The sequence below is a fragment of the Rhinolophus sinicus genome, linkage group LG05 (genome assembly GCF_036562045.2).
Source record: "Rhinolophus sinicus isolate RSC01 linkage group LG05, ASM3656204v1, whole genome shotgun sequence".
Classification (NCBI taxonomy): domain Eukaryota; kingdom Metazoa; phylum Chordata; class Mammalia; order Chiroptera; family Rhinolophidae; genus Rhinolophus; species Rhinolophus sinicus.
In genome coordinates, this window is record NC_133755.1 from 15,966,768 (window position 1) to 15,990,501 (window position 23,734).

General features: G+C 38.3%; 1 protein-coding gene across 5 annotated transcripts in view; it reads left to right on the forward strand.

Annotated features, from left to right (window-relative positions):
* NCOA1 (nuclear receptor coactivator 1) overlaps window positions 1-19,332 on the forward strand; it is a 214,645-nt gene extending 195,313 nt beyond the window's left edge. For 2 of the 5 annotated variants that reach the window (XM_019712751.2, XM_074331760.1), the window contains 4 exons: window positions 3,204-3,378; window positions 8,565-8,742; window positions 12,846-12,935; window positions 16,959-19,332. In XM_019712751.2, coding sequence (XP_019568310.1) covers window positions 3,204-3,378; window positions 8,565-8,742; window positions 12,846-12,935; window positions 16,959-17,129 — 614 coding nt within the window. In that variant the 3' untranslated portion in view covers window positions 17,130-19,332. Of the gene's footprint in view, window positions 1-3,203; window positions 3,379-8,564; window positions 8,743-12,845; window positions 12,936-16,816; window positions 16,874-16,958 lie in introns of all 5 variants that reach the window. The other 3 variants (XM_074331761.1, XM_019712754.2, XM_019712752.2) reach the window with 3 other exon arrangements.
* The last annotated feature ends 4,402 nt before the right edge of the window (window positions 19,333-23,734 follow it).

The following is a 23,734-nucleotide window of genomic DNA, read 5'->3' on the forward strand; positions in this document are numbered from 1 at the left end:
TTCCTTGAATGAGTAGCATGTGATTTTTTAATCTTTGTTTCTCAAGTGCTTAGCACAGTGGTCTAGGGGAGAGTTGAAGAAATAAATGAAAGGAAAGATGAATCTTAATTCTAGTTGCTGCTGTTAGATGGCTGTGATGTATTTATGATCCAACAGGGAGAATTAACATAGTATAGGCAAAGATGGAATAGTAGACTTGTTAAACTAGATTGTCTGGTTCAAGGAACCCAAAGTACTATGTAGTGGCAGAACTGGGACTAGAACTGTAACTACCTCTGTAATTCGTTATTGACAGGCTGGTTCTTTCTACTAAAATTAGGTCATCTGATAAGGAAAACATGGCTACTTAAAATCTGAGATAAGGCCAGAAAGAACTATCAAAAAACATGTCGATGTACTTGGAGTCTCGTATTTATTGTTTACTTGGACCCCACAGAGTAATCCAGAATGTGATAAGTATCTTTTCCCCTTTACATACAGATATTTTTCTGAAAGAAATTATTTCATCACATATAAGGTTCAACATGCATTAAGAACAGACAAGTGGTTTTTAAGGCTCACAATCAAAATAGTTGAAATTTAAAATATAGAATTAATGCAAAGACAATCAACATATATGAAGAAGATGATGGGAGAAAAAACCCACCCTGTAGAGTCATAAACAGAAAAAATTTTTTTCTCTGTATATTCAAAGTCAAAATTATTTACCAGAGATTAAATTACATATGTAGGAAGCAGCAAGGAGAAAATATATAGCTTTATTTTTACAGTCTTAACCAAAACAAAGCAAAAAGGTAAACATTTAATAAAGAAAAAAAGTGTAGCAAGTCTATAATTGGCTCGACTTTCACAAGAAATTTAAAATTGTAGCCTATAAAAAACAAATGTGAATAAATTAACTACCTCTCTGACCAGATTAACCAAACCAAAAAAAAAAAGAGAAAACTTATCATGTTAACAATTACAGAACACAGATTATTATACTAAATATTATACTAAATTGTGGGTAATCAAATTATGACATTCTTTTTTCTGCACTTTTATAACTTTCTCTACCTCAAAAGTATTTAACTGTGAAATGTAATTGTCAGGGGGAAAAAAATACAAAGTCCTAACATAACAAAACAAAAAGAAGCTCATTTTTACTTTTTTAAATTGTTATAAACTTCCACTTTTGGCCAAGATGGAGTAACAGGGACCAAATTTATTCTCCTATCCAAAACAAAAAGTCAAAGTACATTATAATAAACCGGTTCTCGAAACTGCCCAGTCTATGCTGAAGGGAGGGGGAATCCACCAAGAGCAAGTGGTTTCCCCAAGTTGAGGCAATGGAGCTGGGAGTCCAGGAGAGCTAGAAGTCTCAGGGCACAGTACCAGAGAAGAGAGAGTCACAGAGAGAGAGAACTACCGGGATATACAGAGGGTCCCGCTGACATCTTCAGCTGAGAAAGTGTGTGTGCGCGTGTGTGTGTGTGTGTGTGTGTGTTCGTTTGTTGTATGTACACAAACCAAGGCCAGGGAAAACACCTGAAAAGATTAGAGGGAACAGTCTTCAGAGTTCACACAGAACCAGTTCCTCTTTCCACCAGCCAGAAGAGAAAACTCATAATTCATGGTGTATCAAGCAGAATACTCAGAAAGGTTTTGCCTCAGTAATGGGCAAGAATAAACCCTGCTCTTGTCTCATTAGGCACAAGATCCAAAAGAATTAAACTGTGTCCATGTAACCTAACCATGACTCAGACAAATGTCAAAAATATTTAAAGGAATTTAAAAAATTGAGCACCTAACAAGGTAAAATTCACAAGGCATGAAATCATTTTTTAAATTACCAGGCAAACAAGCAGGAAAGTAAAACTAATTATGAGGAGAAAAATTAGTCCATCAAAACCAACCCAGAAATTATACAACTGATAGAATTAGTAGACAGAGATGTTAAGACAATTATAAATTATACATTTATTCTGTATGTTCAAGAAGTTAGAGGAAAGCCTGAACATGTGAAATAAAGGTATGGAAGAAAAAATAAATAAATAAATCAAACTTCTGGAGATGAAAATTATAATCTAAGGTGAAAAAATATCTTGGATAGGATAAGAAGCAGATTAGACATTACAAAAGAAAAAAGAGTGAACTTGAAGACACAGCGATGGAAATCAGAGAGAAAAGGACTGAAAAGATAATTCACTCCAAATTGATCTTACAATTCAATGCAATTTCTATCAAAAAATAACATGCTTTTTGGATAATTGACAAGCTTCTCTTACAATTTATATGGAAATACCTACAGCAGCTAAAACAATTTTGAAACGGAAGAACAAAGTTGGATGCCGTAGACATATAGACATATAGATCACTGCAACAGAATGATTGACTTTTATGGTCAATTGATTTTCAATAGTTAAATCATTAACTATCCTGAATAAAAAGAAACAAACTACTGATAAATGCTACAGAATGGTTGAACCTCAGAAATAGTATGCTAAGTGAAAGAAGCTGGAAACAAAAACACTTCAGATGATCACATTCATATGTAATTTCCATAAAAGAGCAAATCTGTAGAGACAGAAAGCAGATCAGTGGAGGTAGAGGTAGGAGCGGGATTTACTACGAACAGGCACAGGGAATATGGAGGTGATGAAAATGTCCAAACTGGATTGTGGTGATGGTTGCACAATTGATAAATTTACTAAAAATCACTGAACTGTGCAGGTCAGTGGTTGAATTTGATGTTATGTAGATTATATCTCAATAGCACTTAAAAAAAAAAAAAAAAAAAGACGGAAGGGAAGAAGAGCCTACACAGATGATTAAGGAATAGTGGCCAACAAAACACTCATTTTCCAATTCACTCATGTTCTTATATTTTTCCCTTTTCAACTTATTTTTATTACACGAGTAATCTGTCACTTCTGTTCATATATGTTTTTTATACTTAAAAATTCATGTAAGCAAAATAGAACAGAAAAAAAATCATATGTAATCCTAATACCCAAATCAACATCTGAGAATGGAAAGCATTCTTCCAAACTTATGTGTTTGTTTATCCATCTGTTTATACAAATTTCCTGCCTTATTTTGAGAGACAGACATTTTTTCCCTACTCTGTTGATTAGGTTATCTCTAAATATATTATAACAGATCCTTATGGGGTTCATAAATGTATAGTGTATTCACATAAATTAATTTGTGTCAATTTGCAGGAATGGTTCCTCAAGGTGAGGCCAACTTTGCTCCATCTCTGAGCCCTGGGAGCTCCATGGTGCCGATGCCAATCCCTCCTCCTCAGACTTCTCTGCTCCAGCAGACTCCACCTGCTTCTGGGTACCAGTCACCAGACATGAAGGCCTGGCAGCAAGGAGCGATGGGAAACAACAAGTAAGGGGCAGTTTTTAAATAGGAGCATCCCTGGAACCCTGCAGCACGTAAGAATAGCCATTCCTTCACAGTCTCAGTGGAAGATTATTCACTGTTATTTGCAAATTCAAGGAAGTGAATTTTATGTTATCAACAAGGAAAAATAAAGATTTTTAAGGCAAATTTGTGTGTGTACAAGAAAGAGAAGTGGTCTGGTGGCCCCCAACCTTTTTGTCCCACCCCCAGCACACCAGACGAATATGATCAACTCCCATGAGTAACAGAGCTTCCCTGGGACAGAGGGAGAAATGGGTACTTTTGAAAAAGTCTTCCTTTATAAAACACTTAAAAATCTAAAGCAAAAGTGGCAAAATGTTAGAATACAATAGAGCTGAATGTAAACAGGTTTCACTCTTCTCAGTATGTTTTAAAGATTTCATAGCAACAACAAAGGTTTTTAAGGCTTCTTGGGTCGTTCCACCTTTCCCAGCTCTTTGAATCTAGATGTTCACTGGCCTCATCTTGCTCATTTTGTTCATAATTATCTCACTAAAGTCATTATTTTCCTCCAAATCCTGGCTGCTGAACTTTTCACACATAATTTGAGTTTTATAAGGGTTTTAATTTGGTTGTGTCTTGGTTCTAATGACAGGGAAACCGTTTGATCTGACAACATAATAAGTAAGACAGTTAAAATTGAAAACTTAAGACCATATTCTCCTAAAGTTCGCCGAAAGGTGAGAGAGGAAATCTTCCTGTTAGAGAACTAGGTAGTTCTCAGTGAAGACTGTGTGTAAATTAGGTAGAAACGGCACTGTTTATATAACATGCAAGAAGAATGTAGTCTCCTCATGTGTTCTAATCCCAGCTTCCTAAACCGACTTTAGATTTCATGGTCCATCATTACAATTATTCCTTTACCGGCATTCTCAACTCCCTTTCCCAGCTGTCCTTTTGCCCCTGTGCCTAGCAAAATGCCCCCTAATAAAATCCAGCCAAACTCTTGCTCCGTATCTACACTTAGGCATTTAAATGTGACTGAAAAAAACACCAGTCATGCTGACAGGTCTGCTCCCCTTTGCAGTTAAATTTATTAAAAGGCAGTATCCTGTCACTTCCTCTCCTCCATTCCTTGTTGAACCAGTCAGACTTTCATTTCTGCCACTCCACCAAAAGTATTCTTGTCAAGGTCATTAATGTCTTTAACATTGCAGAATGCAATCAATGGTCATCTGTAGCACTTGGCATATTTGAGGAGTTATCCTTTCTGGAAGCTTTTTCTTCATTTGATTTCTGGAACAACTTTCTCTCTTGAGAAAGGCGACTCCTCGGTTTCCTCTGCTGGGTCTTCCTCATCTCCCTGACCTCCATGTGAGGGCCTAATAGCTCCTTCCAGGACCTCTTGTCCATATCTACTCACCCCCTTGGTTATATCACACAAGACTCCCAAATTTCAATCTCCAGCCCAGACTTCTCCCCTGAACATACAGTATACACAACTGCCCAATCGACATCTCCACTTAGACGCCTCTCAAACTTAACATGACTAAAACTAAAGTGATACTCTCCCCAAAACATGATCCTCTCCTGCTTTTCCCCATCTCAGTAAGCACCTTCATTTTTCCAGTTACTCGGAAGAAAACCTTTTCTCTTTTTCTTACATCCCACATCAAACATTTCATCAGCAAATCATATCCGCTTTAGCAGCTCTCACCTCTCACCTGTCGCACTTGTACACTTAGTGCAAGCCACCATCATCTTTTTCCTGGACATTGCAGTGGTCTCTGTCTCACTGCTTCCACCCTTGCTCCACTATAGTGTAATCTCCACATGGTAGCTAGAGTGATGTTTTTGAAACACGAGGCAGTGTGTCAGTCCTTTACTCAAAACTCCAACTTACTCAACATACAATGCAGGGCCTGTGAAGCCCGGCTTAGTCTTGCTCCTGCATACTTCTCTGACCTCATCTGCTATTCTCATCACTCACCCTGCCACACTGGCTTCTGTTTATTCTTCTGTTCCTCACATGTGCCAAGTACATTGCAAACTCAAGACCATTGCGTTTTTAAATCCCTCTGCTGGAATGTTCTTCTCTCAGTAGCCACATGGTTTGCTCTCTCACACTTCAAGTCTTTTCTTAAATGTCACCTTGTTAAACACAGATACTGATTGTCACCATAGTAAACTTCCCTGACCATCATTTCTAAAACAACACCATTTCCCACCCCCAGTCCCTCCTTTCCCTTTAGTGCTTAACACCTGCCATATTGTGTGTTTGTCTGTTTATTCATGGTCTGTCTCTCTAACTAAAATGTAAGCTTCCTAAGAGCAAGGATGTCGTTTGTGTTCACTTACATCTGTCCATCCTTTAGAGCAGGTCATCCCTTAGTGTACACCTCTGAACAAATGAGTGCAGAGACTTCCTGTTCGGACCTAAGTCACTTCTTGGATTCAGATTCAAATGTGGACTTGAGTTGTTGTTGTACTTTAGCAGTTTCTGTGAACTTTGTCTTTCCCAAATCATTTGAGAAAGAAAATAACTATCACCAACTCTTCAAACATTCACACTTGCTGATTTGTTTCGTGTGTAGAAGCGTATTGGCCAGTGCAGGCGGCATATGTTTGTGACCACTCACTGTCTCTGTTGCACAGATGCCACAAGGAGCAGGGAAAAGAGCCCCTGCTGTCAGGTAACCAACAGTCTAGTTGGTGACAAGAGGAGTGCAGAGAAAAGTAAAACATAAAACAAAGAGTCATTAAGTAGAATGATGTAAGATAATAGTTCAGAGACAGTGTAATGCGATTCTTTTTCATTATCTCTTTGGTGGCAAGAGAAATAAAGGGTTAAACCAAATCTGCGTGTCCTGGAACCTGTGTAATTCTATAGTCATTCAGGAGAGTCCTAGTGCTTATTAGCATTTTAAAGGCTCAGAAGACCTGTTGTTTAACCCTTTCTCAGACTTATTTGACCAGGAACTCCCCTGCTTGTTAATACCTATAGTATCTGTGGAACCCACTTTAGGCCAAATTCGTCATCTTTCCCATTTTCCCTCATGATTCAGAGGCTACCAATACCTGGTGCTGGCTTAAGGAACCGATAATTGCCGTGAGGCTGACCAGGAAAGCGGAGTGAGAGAGGGTCCTGCCTACACTGGGCCTAAAGCCACAGTAAACCCCCCAGTCTGTTCCAGGACCCTGAGAGGTTGGTCGTCTTCCCATGATGGAAGAAACTAAAATGGAACTATTGGCAGGAGCAGTTTGAAAAAACTTAAACTAATATGTAGTCCCAAATATAAATGTGTCAAGAAATTAAAGCCTAAGCTTTTTTTCCACTACATATGACATCATTGCAGTCCTTAAAGCTTCTGAAGCACTAACTTACATAAGCCCTGAGCCTCCACAGTGATGAGTTATGTATCAGTTGACAAATGAGCATTGTCTCAGACAGAAATGTTCTCATTAGGAAATGGACAGTAGACTAATAGGTTTTTCTCACCCTTAGTTGTGGGGACACTGCCTCACAAGTATATACACCGTGCAGACACTAATGGGCCACAGATGTATTGTTGGCCATTTCCTAGGCACATAATGTTCTTTGAGCATTTGTGTTTTATAATTACTTGGGGAAAATTTGCTGCTTTTCTTCAGACACGATGAAGAAGCTGTTTCTCAGCCTGTTAACATCAGTGTGGTTACCTTAATCTACCAGAAGCTATAAATGTCAGTACATCCTGCTTACCTCACAAGAGCTAGCAAGGAATAGATAAGCCATTGATGGGGTAAATGATTTTTTTAAATCAAATTCTCCATAATTAACATTGAAATAGGTAGCATGTTACCAGCAGCTTGTTGTTTAACAATTGATAGATAATCAGAAAATATTTGGTGTTTTTGTAGAACTTACAAAAGACACAATTCGTACATTTTCTTTAGCTGTGTTGCATATGTGTCACATAGAATTTTGGAGGTTCACATATAAAGTTACAAGTTGTATTTACTTGGAATTTATTTCATACTATTCTACCTACTAATAGAAACTGGTTTAACATTTGAGATCTTTGGTATAATAACAGTCCAGAACTTGGCCATGGAGAAAGAAGTCAATAAAACAAGCCCTCTTAAAAACATAATTGCCCTTGCCTTTTGCATCCTAGAAAAGACATGAAGCTATCATCAGGCCTGAGGAAATCTTTGAAGTCTTTAAAAACATTAAATTTGCCACATAAAAATATCTGGTTATATACATCAGGTTTCCTCTTAGTTTATAGCATATTGAAAGAAGCCAGACACTGAAACCTTGAGAAATGGTAGCAAGCTATAGGACATTGAATAAAGGCTGTCAAATTTTAATGTGTATAAGTAGTTAGAAATGCAGCATTTTATACCCATCCCCAGAAAATATGATCACTATGGCTGCAGTAAGGCCTGGGAGACTGAATTTTCAACGAGTCCCAGGGAATTCTCTTACAGATAGTCTCTGACTGCACTCCAAAAAACACTGGTATAGATATAGTAAAATCTATAAATAAACAGCAATCCAAATCTCATCGGTTGATAGCACTGAGTAATAATCCATGTCCATAATTCATTCATGAGATATTTACCGAGTGCCTGCTGTATGTCACTTACTACCACGTATGAGAGACAAGGAATAAGTGAAACAAGATACCAACATTCCCCTCAAATGTTATGTCTGAGAGGATATGCAATCACAATATGAGAATGCTGTATTTGAATCACTCATTCTTTTATTATTCATTCAATGAACTTATTGAGGATTGATATATAAGCCAGGCACTTTCCTTAAATAGTATAGTCTCTGTTTAAGAAGATAATATAATACATTTTAGAACGATTTTGATGGTTAAATGGGTAGATTTCAGTTATGTAGAAGATTTACTTATGTGGAAAACTTACTTTCTTACATATTCAGATAATTGGAGCTTAAAAATTCTGATACTACCCAAATAATTGTAACTTAAAATGAGTTTTTGAACTATTAAGCCCCTTGGGCAGAGTTCACAATGTATCTGAATTATACTTAATCCTTATATATATAGTGTAATAAGATAAAGTTTGACATGTCACTTAAGAATGTGCACTATTTCCTTTGGACTTCTATCTAATGAGTGAGAAACAGAGGCCAGTGACGTTATCGCCCTGTGCGTGATCAGTGGACGTAATTGGGATTGTTTTTGAGTTCACAGTGCATTCGGTCACGCTGTCCAGAACCCGCCCGCGCAGCCTGGCGTGTACAACAACATGAGCATCACTGTGTCCATGGCGGGTGGCAACACGGATGTACAGAACATGAACCCAGTGATGGGCCAGATGCAGATGAGCTCTTTGCAGATGCCAGGAATGAACACCGTGTGCCCCGAACAGGTAAGCGGCACCGCTGGCACACTGGCTACACATACTCCACACCACGTACTCCACACCATTACTCCATTACTCCATTACTCCAAGGAAAATCAGGTATGTTCATAGTTATTCATCCAAAATAACCACACTTCTGGCAGATGGGTACTAGGCTTCTCAGGGAGACCACATCATAAATTATATAAATGCCTAACCTCTGTGCTGGATACCTAAAACTAATATGAAATAATATTGAATGTCAGCTATAATTTTAAAATATGTATATAGTCACAGGATGGAAAGTACAGCATAGGGGAATATAGTCAATGGTATCGTAATAACTATGTACGGTGTCAGAGGGGTAGTAGACTTGTTGGAATTATCACATCATTAGGTGTGTAAATGTCTAATCATGATGTTGCTTTGTACACCTGAAACTAATAATTAAATAAATAAAATAACCATGCTTCTTTATTCTTTCCCACTATTTTGTTTTGTTTTGTTTTGTTTTTTGTTCTCCACCTCTCAGCACCTGCCAGGTGACCAGCCGCACTCCCACCCATCCAGCCGGGTCTCCCACCATCTTCTGATAATTACTATTCCTTAAAATATACAATGAAAATTTTGACAGAACTTATATAAGATTTTAGTTTCATGAAATTCTGGTGTTTCAGATTTATTATAAAATGATACATATGATTAATACATTGGCTTGGAACTTACCCCTTTATATCCTGAACACATTTTCTTCATTTCACTCTTTCAATTCAGTGCTTGCTATGTACAAAGATAGCTCTGTAGGAGATGATATTTGCAAGCTGGGGAGACGCAACATGAACAAAGAATCAGTTGAATGATAGGACAACACAGCTGTGTAAGCGATGGGCCCCCATAAGACCATATGTATTTTATGTCAGATAAGGAGTATGTACAGTTAACTACTGAGAGTTTAAAGGAAAAAGGGCCCAATTCGGAAAGGCTTCATGGAAAATTTCCCTAAGGAAAGAGAATAGAAAAAAACATTCAAGACTGACCTAGGCAGGAATAGAAGTTGAAAAGTCTAATGAATGTTAAAGGGATATTTATATTATATTTAGAGCAGAATTTGTGTGGTAAGCTTTTAAAGAGTGTTGCAGGCCATCTAAATGTTTAGAATTATTCTGGAGCCTCCTGAAGATTTTTAAGGAAAGAATGACTAAATTCAAAGTGATATTTAAGAAGATCATTGGGGTAATTCCCTGTACTTACTCTTCTCATTATCAGCAACCACAAAGTGACTTGGCTATGGTCACGTGTCCATAATTTACAGCAAGTCTTAAAAACATGTAAACACTGATTACCTCTACTGTAGAATTCCTTTCTAATATTAATTTTTTTAATCCCTATTCCCCAGGTATTATATAGTATGTATATGGAGGTTAGGGAAAAAACCCAACAACTTAGTGATCCATATCTTCTAACAAAATAAAAGAACCAAATAGGATTGTTTCTTGTCCTTGTTATTATCTTGTTCTTATTCAGTTATTAGAATTATTTGGTATCTCCAGTAGATTAAAACAAAATAATAAAAAGTATGCAGTAGGTAAAAGAATATTACATTGAAAGTATATTTCTTACATAGTAGGTTTTGATTTTTTATTCCATTTGACGTACTCTGCCTTTTCATCAGAGTGGTTAGCCCATTTACATTTAGTGTGACCATTGATATGGCTGGATTTAAATTCTCAATTTTTTCTTTTTGTCTTCATTTCTTGCCCTTTTTGGTTTAATTGAATATTTAAATTCACTTTATATCCTTTGTTGGCTTATTAGCTATATATAATTCTGGTTTATGATTTCAGTGGTGGCTTTAGAGTTTATAGTACGCATCTTTACCTTATCATCATGTGATGTTACATCACCTCATATATAAGAACCTCACAACAGTTTATTTCCATTTTCCCCTCCTGTGCTATTGTTGTCATACATATTATGTCTACATACCCCACAATATATTGTTAATACTTTTGCTTTACACAGTCAATTATATTTTCCAAAAATTTAAATGAGAAGTCTTTTATATTTATCTATGTAGTTGTTTCTAATGCTCTTCATTCCTAGTATGTGTAAATTCAAATTTCCATCTGGTACCATTTTCCTTCTGCCTGAAGGTCTTCATTTAACAATTTTTGTAGTGTTGGTCTGTAGATGATGAATTCTTTCATCTTTTATATGTGTGGAAAAGTTTTTGTTTCACCTTCATCTTTGACAGTTCTTTTTCTTGAATTCTAGGTTGGCAGTTTGAGCTTTCAGTACTTTTAAGATGTTGCTCCACTGTGGTTCTTCTGCCGAGATATATGCTGTCATTTAATCTTTGTTCCTCTATTCATGATTGATATTTTTCCCTCTCTGGCTGCTTTTAAGATTATTCTCTTTATCACTGGTTTTATGCAGTTTGTTTATGATATGCCTGAGTACGATTTTCTTCATAGTTCTTGTGCTTGGGCTTCAGTGAGTTTCTTGACTCATGGATGTATAATTTTCATCAAATTTGGAAAAATATTGACCATTATTTCGTCAAATATTTTTTCCGTTACCACCCCCTCTTCTGCTTCAGAGACTCCAATTACATATAGTAGGCCACTTGAAGTTGTCCCACAACTCACTGATTCTGTGGGTTTGTGGGGTTTTCTTGGGAGGAGGGCAAGGTCAACCATTTTTTTCTTTGTGTGTTTCATTTTGAATAGTTTCTAATGCTGCAGCTTCAGGTTCACTGATCTTTTCTTTTGCAATGTCTGATCTGTTAATTTTATGCAGTGTATTTTCATCTCAGTCATTGCTATTTTCATCTTCAGAAGTTCAGTTTGGACCTTTTTTATATCATACATGTCTCTAACACATTCAGTCTTCCCTCTATCTTCTTGAACATATAGAATACAGTTACTATAATAACTATCTTAATATTCTTACCTGTCAGTTCTATTATCTGCATCATTTTGGGGTTGGTTTCAATTGATTGACTTTTCTGTTCATTATGGGTCCTATTTTCCTGCTACTTTGCATGCCTGGTAATTTTTTATTGGATGCCAGACATGTTGACTCTTACCTTGTTGATATTCCTATAAGTATTCTTGGTCTTTGTTTTGGGAAATTGTTAAGTCACTTGAAAACAGTTTGATCCTTTCAGGTCTTGCTTTTTTATTTAGTGGGACCAGAGCAGTATTTAGTATAGGGTTCATTTTACCCGACTACTGAGGCAAAGCCTTTGTAATGCGCTACTTGATACTATGTGAAGTACGATGTTTTCTACTCTGGCTGGTGGGATCAGGATGTATTCCCAGCTCTGTATGATCTTTAGGAATTAGTCCGTGTAAATCTTGTCAGGTCAGTCATTCCTCTGCTTTGGATGGTTCCCCTGACATCCATTAGCTGATCAGTACTAAGCTATAGACTCAAGGGGATCTGACAGCTTTACCTCTGTAGTTCTCTCTCATCTGGTATTCTGCCATGTGAATTCCAGCTGCCTTCACCATCTCAGACTTCTAGCTGCATCTTCTCAACTCAGGAAGCCTGCCAGGCTCTGCCTGGGTTCCCTGTCCCCATACTACAGCCTGGAAGTTCTCCCTAGGCAGTAGGCGGAGGTAATCACAGGACTCTCCTCAATTATCTCCCAGCTCTTAGGGATAACTCTCTTTCATTGCCTTTGTCCAATGTCTTGACAATACCTTCATTTCATTTATTTTGTCCAATTTTTTAGTTGATTCAGGCAGAGGATAAATCTGATCCCTGTTACTGAATCTTGACTGGATGTGGTAGTCTTTTGCTAATTAAATTTTGTGTCTGAATTAACTTTTTATTAAAGTATCATATGTAAGGATATACAGAAAAGTACACAACTAGATGAATTTTCACAAACTGAACACACCTTTATAATTCAGCACCCCAGAGATTTTCTTCATGCTCCCTTACACATCACTCTCCACCCCTACAGGGAACCACTGCCCTGACGTCTAAGAACACAGTAAATTGCTAAGTTTTTTATTTCTGCTGTCCTTGTATTACTTTTCTGTCAGTGGGATTGTTTTTTATTGAAGAATTTGGTCTTCAAATTAAACAACTATTTTGTAATTTGGTCTTATCTTTAATAGATAAATGATTCAGCACTGAGACACACAGGCCTCTACTGCAACCAGCTCTCATCCACTGACCTTCTCAAAACAGAAGCAGATGGAACCCAGGTCAGTAAGAAAATTCTAAGCCCAGAACTGTCAAATGCACTCTAGAGACACAGGAAACTTTGTGTAGCATCGTAGTTAAGAGGCTGACTTAGGGAGTCCGACTTGGGTGTGAGTCTTGGCTCTGCTCTTCTCAAATGTGTCATCTTGGGCTTGTTAGGGAACTTTCCTGAGCTGCTGCATAACCAACAGAACTAACCTGCTTATAGGATTGTTAAGAGGGTTAAATGAGATAAGCTTTCAGAAGGTTTAATCCAATGTTTAGATGGGATAAAGGGTTACAGATGGTGGCTACTAATTCTTATTTTGTAAATAAACACAGTGCTAAAACTCACACGTAATCGAAATACCTCAAAAGATATCAGTAAATTCAAATAAACAAAATGTCTACTGTGTACTCTGCCTCCTTTTAGAAGTTTGTTTCAAAACAATACAAATAGCATGGGTGGCCACTCTCCTATATAACCTAAGTTTAGAAATTTTGGAAGTTTTAATTCACTTCAGTAACTTTATTTAGTCTTTAGTTTCTTAATAAATATTTTTATAATATTTTTTAAAATATTTTAAAATATTTAAATATAGGCATTATGCTAAGGTGGCAATTCAAGGAAACATGAGACATGTTTGCACTTTAGGTGAACTGTGGGAAGAAGTAAGGAAATGAAATTTGATTTGTGAAATGCTTATAATTCACTAGGTACTGTGCTAGGAGCTTTGCTTTATTTTCATGTAAGCCTCACTATAATGCTATGAAGGAGATAGTGTTCCTTTTTTTTCACAGATGAAGAAACAGAACCCGAGAAGATTTAGTTATACGCATAATTCACAAAGCTAGAAGGTAGCCGAGCTGAGGTTCAGACCCAGGTCTTTCTAACACCAAAGTTCATGTTCTTTCTGCTATACCACTTAGGGCCTGTTGTTCATATGCATAGACATATGCATATAAATGTTCATATGCATAGACATATGCATATAAATTGTCACATAGTCAAAGAAGGCAAACTAAAGTTTTTGTTCAAATAGCAAGAGCCATAAGCATTAAAAGAAAGGAGAAATTGCTGAGATGGTTAGAAGAGCATTTACATAGGAGATGGTACTGAACTGGGCCTTGAAGTGTGGTTAGGAAGGCCAAGTGAAGGAGAAAGGTATTGTGGTTGTTGGAGTCTTGGGGGTTGGAAGTGGAGGGCACAGAGACAGGGGAAGAGTAATATCTTAGCATAGTCCTGGGAAACGAACTCACTGAAAGTAAAGGGTTTGTAAAAAGAATTCATAAGAATTAAATTGGTAGACTGGGGCAAACTTCCAGAGGCCTTGAATGCAAAACTAAGGGATTTGGATTCAGTCCTGCAGATGAAGCATCATCCTGAAGGGGAACAGTGACCAAAGTGCTGGCGTAGGCAGAGGGGAAAGGAGGAGCATGGGCAGCCACCTCAAGAGGAGAAAGATCAGTTAGGAGGCTGCGTCCATAGTCGGAGCATTAGGAAATAAGATCTAAGTCGTCCTGTGAAGCTGAAGAAAGGGGATTTCGTGATGGGGACTATGAAGTCTTCATTCACTAGAAGTTTTTGAAAGTCTCACTCCTACCAAGATATATAGTAGGCAGCTCGACAAATCAGTTAAAACAACCAAGTTTTAAAGTCCCAAATCCTGGACCAGTATTTGACTTGAAGTAAAAGCTATGCTGGAAAATCTTAAGAGGTTGAGACTCAGCCCTACACCACTCTTCTCACCTGGCAAATCTGAAACTTCGTTTGCATTTTGCTTTGCCTGTCTGTAAAGGTGTGGCAATATCAGAAATCCTTTGAGGTCTGGTCTAAGGCACCCCTGGTTTTAAAGTTCAAAATAACTGAAATGTGTATTTTTTAGTTTGGTTTAATCTTTTCAATTTTTTTTTTTAATTTCAATATAAGCTGTCTTTTAGAAAGGCATTTTTAAAGAAACAGAATTTTCTCTCTAAATTTTTTTGTTTGTTTTAATGCCTTTATCAAGAATGTTTTTAAGTGTTTGGAGACAGACATCTTATGTTCTGTCCCAGAATTTCGTATGTTGAAACATACCAACATGAAATTTTATGTTAATTTTTTTTTAAATCAGTCAGTGCCTAAAAACGCTATACCCTGTCCCCGAAAATAAGACCTAGCCGGAGGATCAGTTCTGTTGCATCTTTTGGAGCAAAAATTATTATAAGACCCGGTATTGTATTGTAATATATTATATTATATTATATTATATTGTATTATACCTGGTCTTATAGTAAAATATATTATAGTAAAATAAAATAGTTTGTGCTCATTGTAAGTTTCAGTGACAGAATTTTCTTTCTGTTGTAGCCCATCATGAAATCTCTGTTTGCTTTAATGTTTTTATTTTTGCCAAACAGAAGCTGGAGAGTGAGTTAAACAGAAATACAGACAGATGTACAGAAAAGGAGAAGGAAAAGAATAGTGAGAGGAGGACTAGGGGAGAATTGGGGGCCAGCTCTATTTGGAGAGCTGGGATGGGGTGGAAGCAAGACAGAGGAGAGAATAAGAAAAGAGAAGCAGGAAGAGGACTAGTAGAGAGATTGTTGACTGGAGAGAGAGGAAGGCTGGGGGAGTTCTAGAAAAAGTAGGAATGAGGAGTTATAGCAAATGAAGGTGAGGGGAGCACGCAGAGGCAGCTAGAGAACAGACTCAGAGAGTTGATGTATTTTAGGTACAAGAGAAACAGCCCCAAAGAAGAAGAAAACAAATGGCAGCATATTGAGGCAAGAAGCAAAATTTGGGAAACTGGGAAAAGAGGAAGAGGAGGAGAGGGAGATTGAGGAGAGAAACAGTGCTAATCTAACTAGAGATTTAATGCAGACACTGAAAAAGCTCAGCTCGGGATATCTGCTTTAGCTGAGAAAGAGTAGACTGGAAATGCAGACGGATCTGGGGCTAGACTGAATAGCAATTGAATGGTCGGGACATTTGACATTTGGCCAATGAGGGTTAATGGAAAACAACTTTTCAGAAAAGCTGAGTGTAATTGGCATGAATTAGTGATGAATGGCCAAAAAAATGCATCACTAATCTAAAATACTTCATGAACCTATTAAACATAAAGCACAAGTTTGCCAAAAGCTTGAGACACTTAGATAGATGCACTGGGATGCCTGAGAAGGCATTGCCGTTCTTGTTCTGGAACATTCACAAGTGTGATATATTGGCCTTCATCAGTTCTACAAACAACTTTTTAATAAGACTGCTTGGTAAAGACTAACTTCTGGCTTTGTTTTCCCAATAGAAAATGCTAGAACTATGCAACTGTAGACATTTTTAAGGAATACTTGTATTATTGCTGAAAGTAGTTAAAGGGAAAATTCACACTGTTCTCAGCTAGTAGCTTACTGTTACTTTTAGCTCATGTGTTTAAATAGATTGTCTCTCAGAAAAAAGAAGTTAAATATGAAATTGTTCTGCTAATATTTGCTGTAATTCTAAAGGCAGTATGTGAAGCAGCTGTGTAATAGTCCATTTAGACACTACGCAAACCTTGTGGACATCAACGTTAGTAATGCCGATGTCCTGTTACCGAGTTGTGGTGGTTTTATTTTGCTAATGCTGGGTTGAAGCCCTGAATTTTCTAACATCATAAAGATCTTTTTATCCTACTAAAGTCATCCGTGGAATGCTTTTAAGCCAGTTTCCCAAGTAACTTGTATTTTTTAAAACCCACCACTGGATACTCAGACTCTGAAACTGGGCTTTTCCCAATCTTGGCAATATTAGCAATAATGCTCACTTTCAGTATTGATGGCAACCCTGTAGGAGGCTTGACCATTCCAATTTTTATTTTATTTTTTAAAGTGTGAACTTTCCAGAACCCTGAGCAAAATGAGTGCAGCGATTTTCTTTTTGTAGGACAAGAAGACAGAAGAGTTCTTCTCTGTGGTGACTACAGACTAGAGGAATGCTCTAGTGAGTTTCCACTTCAAGTAGTACCCACTCATAAGCCGGGGGGGCAGACCCTTCTGTCTAAACACATCTTTTATTTGTGTTCCAGCAGGTGCAACAGGTTCAGGTGTTTGCTGACGTCCAGTGTACAGTGAATCTGGTAGGCGGGGACCCTTACCTGAACCAGCCTGGTCCACTGGGAACACAAAAACCCACGGCAGGACCACAGACCCCCCAGGCCCAGCAGAAGAGCCTCCTTCAGCAGCTACTGACTGAATAACCACTTTTAAAGGAATGTGAAATTTAAATAATAGACATACAGAGATATACAAATATATTATATATTTTTCTGAGATTTTTGATATCTCAATCTGCAGCCATTCTTCAGGTCGTAGCATTTGGAGCAAAAAAAAAAAAAAAGGAATTAACTTTTGTTGGGAGATTGAGAGTTGTTTTTGTTTTTCTTTGTAAAGGCCTTGGATATTGAAAAATAACAAGGCAGAACAGTTGGACAATCTATTTCTTGAGCCAAATTTAATTATTCTTATTTTTGTAATCAGTCGTTGGCTTCTTATCTGGATGAAGGCCTTTGGAGGAGAACCAAAACGACAAGTTCCAAGGGGAAGATGAAGCTCCGCCTCCACTGGCTCAGCGCCGAGCCCGCCCAGGAAGACGGGCCAGCCGGGCTCTGCCTGTGCCCATCCACCAAAGGCTGTCACGTGTCTCGAAATCAACAGCCCTTCCCGACCCCAGGCAGCTTGTGTGTACAATCAGCTTCTAGCAACTCTGTATCCGTTGGCTTCAAGAGAATATTTTGCCTCCACATATGTACCCCTTCTCCTTTTTTTAAAGATGGATTTAAACCAAGATGCCTCCAGGAACGAGGACGAAATGAGTCTATTCACAGAGGAATCCAAAAAATACAGTTTGGGGAAAATGCAATAATTTTTGATGAGATGGGTGAAGGACAAGAAGCAAGTTCTGTCAATTATTGTAGATACAATTTTCTGATTAAATCTGGAAAAAAGGCAGCCTGTTCTTTCTGCTTTTATTGTATTAACAGCTGAGGTAGCTAAAGTTATTTAAAATAAAATTAAATTTATGATCCAAGTAGCTTATTTTCCCCTTTAAATCTCACTGTAAATATATTTGATTTCTTGTAGAAATTTATTTCCTTCTCTTTAATTTTATGGCTTTATTATCATACTCTTGATTTTTCTATATTTGTGTGTGAAATATAACATTGATTGAATTGCAGTTACATTTGGCTAGTAATATTTCATTATTTTAACAACTGTGACGCCATGTATGGATTTTCTTTGGGGTTCAAATCAAAATGCCAACTGCCAGAAAGAGCCGTTCCAGATGAGCTAGAGTACACTGCCCTAGAGTAGCCCTGCGATCATCTAACATGAGAGCAGTGCAAGGAGCTATCGCCAGACGTGCACAGGCTACTTGTACAGAGAAATTAGTATCAAAGAAAATCTTCTTTTGTTTTAGATTGACTTTGGGAATTTGAATTTTCATCAGTGCAAATACAAATTTCTCTATCCTGCTCTAAGGCTAATTGGTACCATATTTTCCCTTTGTGTCTTGTCACTCTGCCACATCTTGTCTCATCCTGGCCTCTGAGTCAAGGACCCAGTGAACTGACTTTGTAGTTCAGGAAGTCCCACTGCAAGGCCAGGAAAGCTTGAGAAAGGTATTGTGGAAGAAGCAAAGGTAGACCCCCATCACTCGCCTTTACCTGCACTCCTGGGCCTGTGAATGATGACAACACCTGACATTGTGCACCAGCTACCTCTGCTTCCATGGCAGAGAAAAGGCCATAAGAACTAACAATGGAAGAGGAGCTTGGACTCAGACATCAAGGAAGAAGCCATTTTCCCAGGTCCTCCTTTCTGCATCTCACCACCCCTAGTTACAAATAACTCCACTGAACAGCATCTATTCAGAAAGTATACCGAATCAAAAGATTGGTGGAAGGGATAGCAGCTATGAAAGAGAAATAGGACACTCAGTTACAAACATTATCTCTTAGTTTTTCAGAAATTGCATCCCTGATTTCATTCATTCCCAGCTTGACAGCCCAGCCATATTACTCTAGTCCCTACTAAACTGCTCTAGGAGGTCATTTCTGTTCTGTTTGTGATATTTAGACGTACAGACTTCAGGAAGTTCACCTTTAACTTCAGCATTCCAGATGAAGTTTCCTGACTCAGTACTTTTGCATAAGGAACTAGAAAACAAAAAAGTGGTAAGGAAAATTGGAGATGCTAACATCCTCCCCCATCCCAACTGCACCTTAAAGTATGCATGTCACCTTCAAAGTTTTATAATTGCACTGTTTGTTTTATGTATGTACAGATTAAAATTATTGCTACATTTGAGGAAAATAAAATTGCTTGCTTCTATGTAATTCCTGTCATTCCACAGGAAATTCACTTTTCCAGCTACTGAATAGAATTTGTTTAACAACCTCATGGGTTGCCTCTTCATTTACAGGGATGAAATGAAGCCTACATCCTGCAGGAATTGCCAAAGCCCCAAATGGCTAACAAGTAATTAAAGGATAATAAAAGAAAGGATCCCAGAAGCCAAAGATCCTCGAAGTTACACTCATGTGATCCAGCCCCGTGAAATTTAAGAAAGTCAAAGTGAAGTCATGGTAGTGGGCCTTGCGGAAATTCTGACTTGGACCATTTGATGATTAAACACTCTGGTCCTACTGTTTCTTGACCTGTGAGATACGGGCCAGGTAGCATTTCAGAGCCACAAGATACCATATCGCTCTCAATTATTGGTTTTTACATGCTAACATTATTATTGTACAGATTACACAGATGTTGAATCTTACTTGAGGAGGCTCCTTCAATCTGACAATGCATTTTATAACAATTAGGCCCTGTTTCTTATTTGTATGTTTTTTAAGGCAGTGTAAATCCACCAACACTTGGCTAAGTAGGACCAGGGTAAGGAGGGTAGGCAGGTGTGATACCAGACGGCAGGGGAGGGTGTATATCCCACACACGTTCCTACACATAAAAGCACACCAATTTGGTAGCTGTTTTCTGAAGTCACATTTATGGGGAACGAACCCTTTTTTTTCCCAGAGTTAGGATAAGGTGAAAATGATACTTCTCTTAGAGGAGGCTACACATTGATTTGAATTAATGCTAAGGTAATGGTGGGAAGGCCATTAGGAAAACAAATAGAAAACAATTGAGGAAAAAGTGAGGTTGATATAGAGAAACTTCATCTATTTTACGGTGTTGCCTAAGATAGGTTCCATACCTGGAAACTGTCTCCTGGGTCCTGACAAAGAAAAAGGACAATTGTCTGCTTACAAAAGAAGTTGTGCTGATTTCCTTGTTGACATTAACCAATCTTCTGAGAAGAGCAGCTCCATGTGAATAAAATGAATAATTCAGAGCAAGCTTGATCCTTGACCATTCCTGTCCCTCTGAAAAAAGATCTTGATTTAATTAAGCCCATAAATTCTTTTTATTGGAGAAAATGCCAAAGTGAGTGTTCCTCCATCCAGAACCTTTTCTGACAGCGCTAAATTAATTTTCTTTCTATATTTTGTTTTTATTGCCACAAGAGCTCTTAACAAGATTAAAGAAAGGCAAAGCTCTGGCCTCATTCACTCATTTAACACATTTTATTGTCTTTATCCAAGGAAGTAGGGATATGGAAGGATCCAGACAGACATGGACCCTACCCATCCACAGCTTATATTCACATGGGGGGACTTAGAATTGGATTAAGTCGTTGGTATAAAGGAGAGCTAGGTGTTGCTTTGTGAGTGAGACCTTGTCTGGAAAGTCAAGGAAGGTTTCCTTAGAAGAAATGGCATTTGAAGTGAGGTTTACAGGATGATGAGAAAGTAGCCAGTGAAGAGAAGTTTCTGAGGAATAGCACGGCGAAAGCCTGGAGCCTGGAAGGAGCTCCGGGGAGCTGGTTTTTCAGATTGTTAACAGTGTTCCTGAGTTCTCGTAAATATTTTATTAGAATTATGTCAGCTGGTAGCCTGCAAAGTAATTCAAATCAGCCTTTGCTCCGTGAGGAACATGGACCAGGCTTTGGGAGCCTCACTTGGAATGTAAAGTAACTTGTAACAGTGGCTTTGGAAAGAGGGATGAGAACTCAAGAGCTGAGGCGAGAGGACCCAGCCCCTTCTCTGGAGGCAGAGCCTGCCCATTGGGGCCTAAATGGGGATAAGCGTTGGCATAAAGTCAGCAGGGTGTCCCACTAGAACTTGGGGAGAGGCATTCTGTCCCTGCATATCTAAACAGTAAATGAAAAAGTGGCTCCATGAAGCGTCAGTGTCATCCCTTAGCTGAAAAGAATTTTGGAAAATGTGGGCTCCTTGAGCAGGTATAAAATGACAAACAAGATCCTTTTTATGAGACAGGAAATTTGGTTTCTTGGATCAGATCATAGAAGCATTCGCTTTTCTCTGGCTCTTGGTCCTTCTGCAGACAAAGAATCTCCTTTGCTGGAGTTTGGCTCGGGTCTAATCATTTGTGCTTCGGTTATTTGTGCAACCAACAGAACCAAGCAAGGCCCACAGGTATCCATAGCCAACCTGAGACATTGACTTGAGAAAAATACAGAATTAAAAGGAATAATTTATTTTCTATCAGGTTTTCCTCCCACTCTCATGCCTAGAGATCCTAAGGTACAGAATGAAACAAACCTCAGATGAAGGGTTTTGGCGTTTCTTCCATTTTTGATAATCTATTGCAGTACAGACACTGTGGCAGGCATTGTGGGAAGTACAGACATGCTTTCCTGAAGCTGCTTCCTTCCTACTATTCGAGAGTCTACATCAGTTAAATACTTTCCAGGCAACATGCTAGGCTTATACTCATGTGCTAATGGTTTCTTAGTTTGTACCGTACTTTCACAGATGATGTGTCATTTGATCTTCAAAATCCTCTGAAGCAATTAGAATAGGTCATAGCCTTATTTTACATCTGGTGAAACAAGCTCAGATTTTTGGTCAGGTAGCTAGGAAATGCCAGACCCAAGAGTCGATCACTGGGCTTTGGGATGAAACCTGCCATTGTTTCCAACAAGCAATACAATGATTACAGATAAAGGCACCATCAGACAATGACACAAAAACTGGGAATCCTGATGAATTAAAAACTGTTCTCAAGTTCCTTAGAAGTTTGTCAGGGTTTCTGTTTTGAAAGTCAACTGGGCACTAACTGAGTTACAGTACTGATTTTTTTTTTCATATTTTAAGTTTGCTTGCACAAGGGTAATAGTTCTCAAGTGAGTCCCTGCACTTTCATCTTTTCCCTTGAACTCAGTACCACTTACATGTATATGCATCTTAAATCCACTCATCTAACCAAGCTCTCGCGCAAGATCCAGTCCTGAATTTCTAACTGGTGAACATTACCACAAGGATGGATTCTTGCTCCCCAGCAACTCAAATTGAAGTCCGAAGCCAAATAACTTCCCCACAAATAAACTCTTGTGTCCCTTATCTGAATAAATTGCATTGTCATTCTGTTGGTCATTTTCAACAAGTTCCTCCCCCTCATCTCACCAAATTGCAAAAAGTTATCCTTTGTAGTGCCTCATAGCTCTCTCCTCCTTCTGAACCCTCACAGACCAAATTCAGGACTCAGTTATCTTTCTTTGGATGATTACAATAACCACATTCATCCTTCACAGGCATCAGAGAAATCTTTTTAAATAACTTCAGAATCTGTTAGTGACTACCTCTTGCTTATAGTTGATCAGAAATCAGTCTACCTTGTAAGTGTCATAACCCTCTACACCCTCTCTAAACAAATGGTCTTTATTCCATGTTCTCAATTCCGTGTCCATATTCATTTTCTTTCCTCCACCTGTAATGCTCCTTTCTCCTTCCTTCTCATCCTTCAAGGCTTCAATTTAGATGTTCTTCCCAAGAAGTCTTCACTGGTCTCCTTATTTAGATTAGCCCCCTTTTATGTGCTACACTTGACCTCAGAAGACAGCTAAAATTGGTGAGGCAATGGTAGCCCAGGGCAGTGGTTCTCAGCCATTTTCCCATACTAACACCTTCCCATCAATAACTGGTTCACCGTTGCCAAGATTCTCAAGCAGGAAGCACAGGGCACACCCCTAGGATGGCATCTCAGAATCTGTGGGGAAGCGTATGTTGATTAAATGACAATGAGATGTGATTTTTCCCATGTTCCTCCAGGGGAGCCCTCTGCATTCTGCCAGCCCCATGAGAAGCAGTGACCTAGGTGTTGATCCCCAGTTTTGCAAGTTCAGAAAGTCAATTTTGTCAGTTCATCCAGTGATAATTGGTCCTTAGAGTATTGAGTCATACAACTCAAAATCACAGGAGGAAGATTTATAATCCAGAATGTCAATTAACCAATATAAAATGAAGGCTACAGCTTCCTAGTGCTTGAACTACTTGTGACCCCTTTTCAAACCACCATCTAGTATCAAGATGGCTGACGACCAAATATTAATAGGTAACTATGAGATGTTAAGAGAAAACGACTAACGAAAGACCTGGTTTTCAATCCCAGTTCTGCCACTGACTTAATCTTGGGCAAGTCACCACCTTTCTGAATCTAAATTGAGACAAGACTGCCTGCATCACAAAATTGTCAGGATTGATCAGCACATATGGAAGTACTTTGTTACTTATACAACGTTTTTCACATGTAAGAAACTTAACAAAGCATAGGAGATTCTTGTCAAGGATTTAGCGCCTATTCCAGGGCTTGCAGCACAATCTTTGTTGTATTGAAGAACACATCATTTTTTGTAAACTTGGTATGCAAGGCCAGATAGAATGTACTTAGTGCCAGATCCTTGCTCTCCATCTTTACTCCTCCTCGTAAGCACCTTATCCACTAT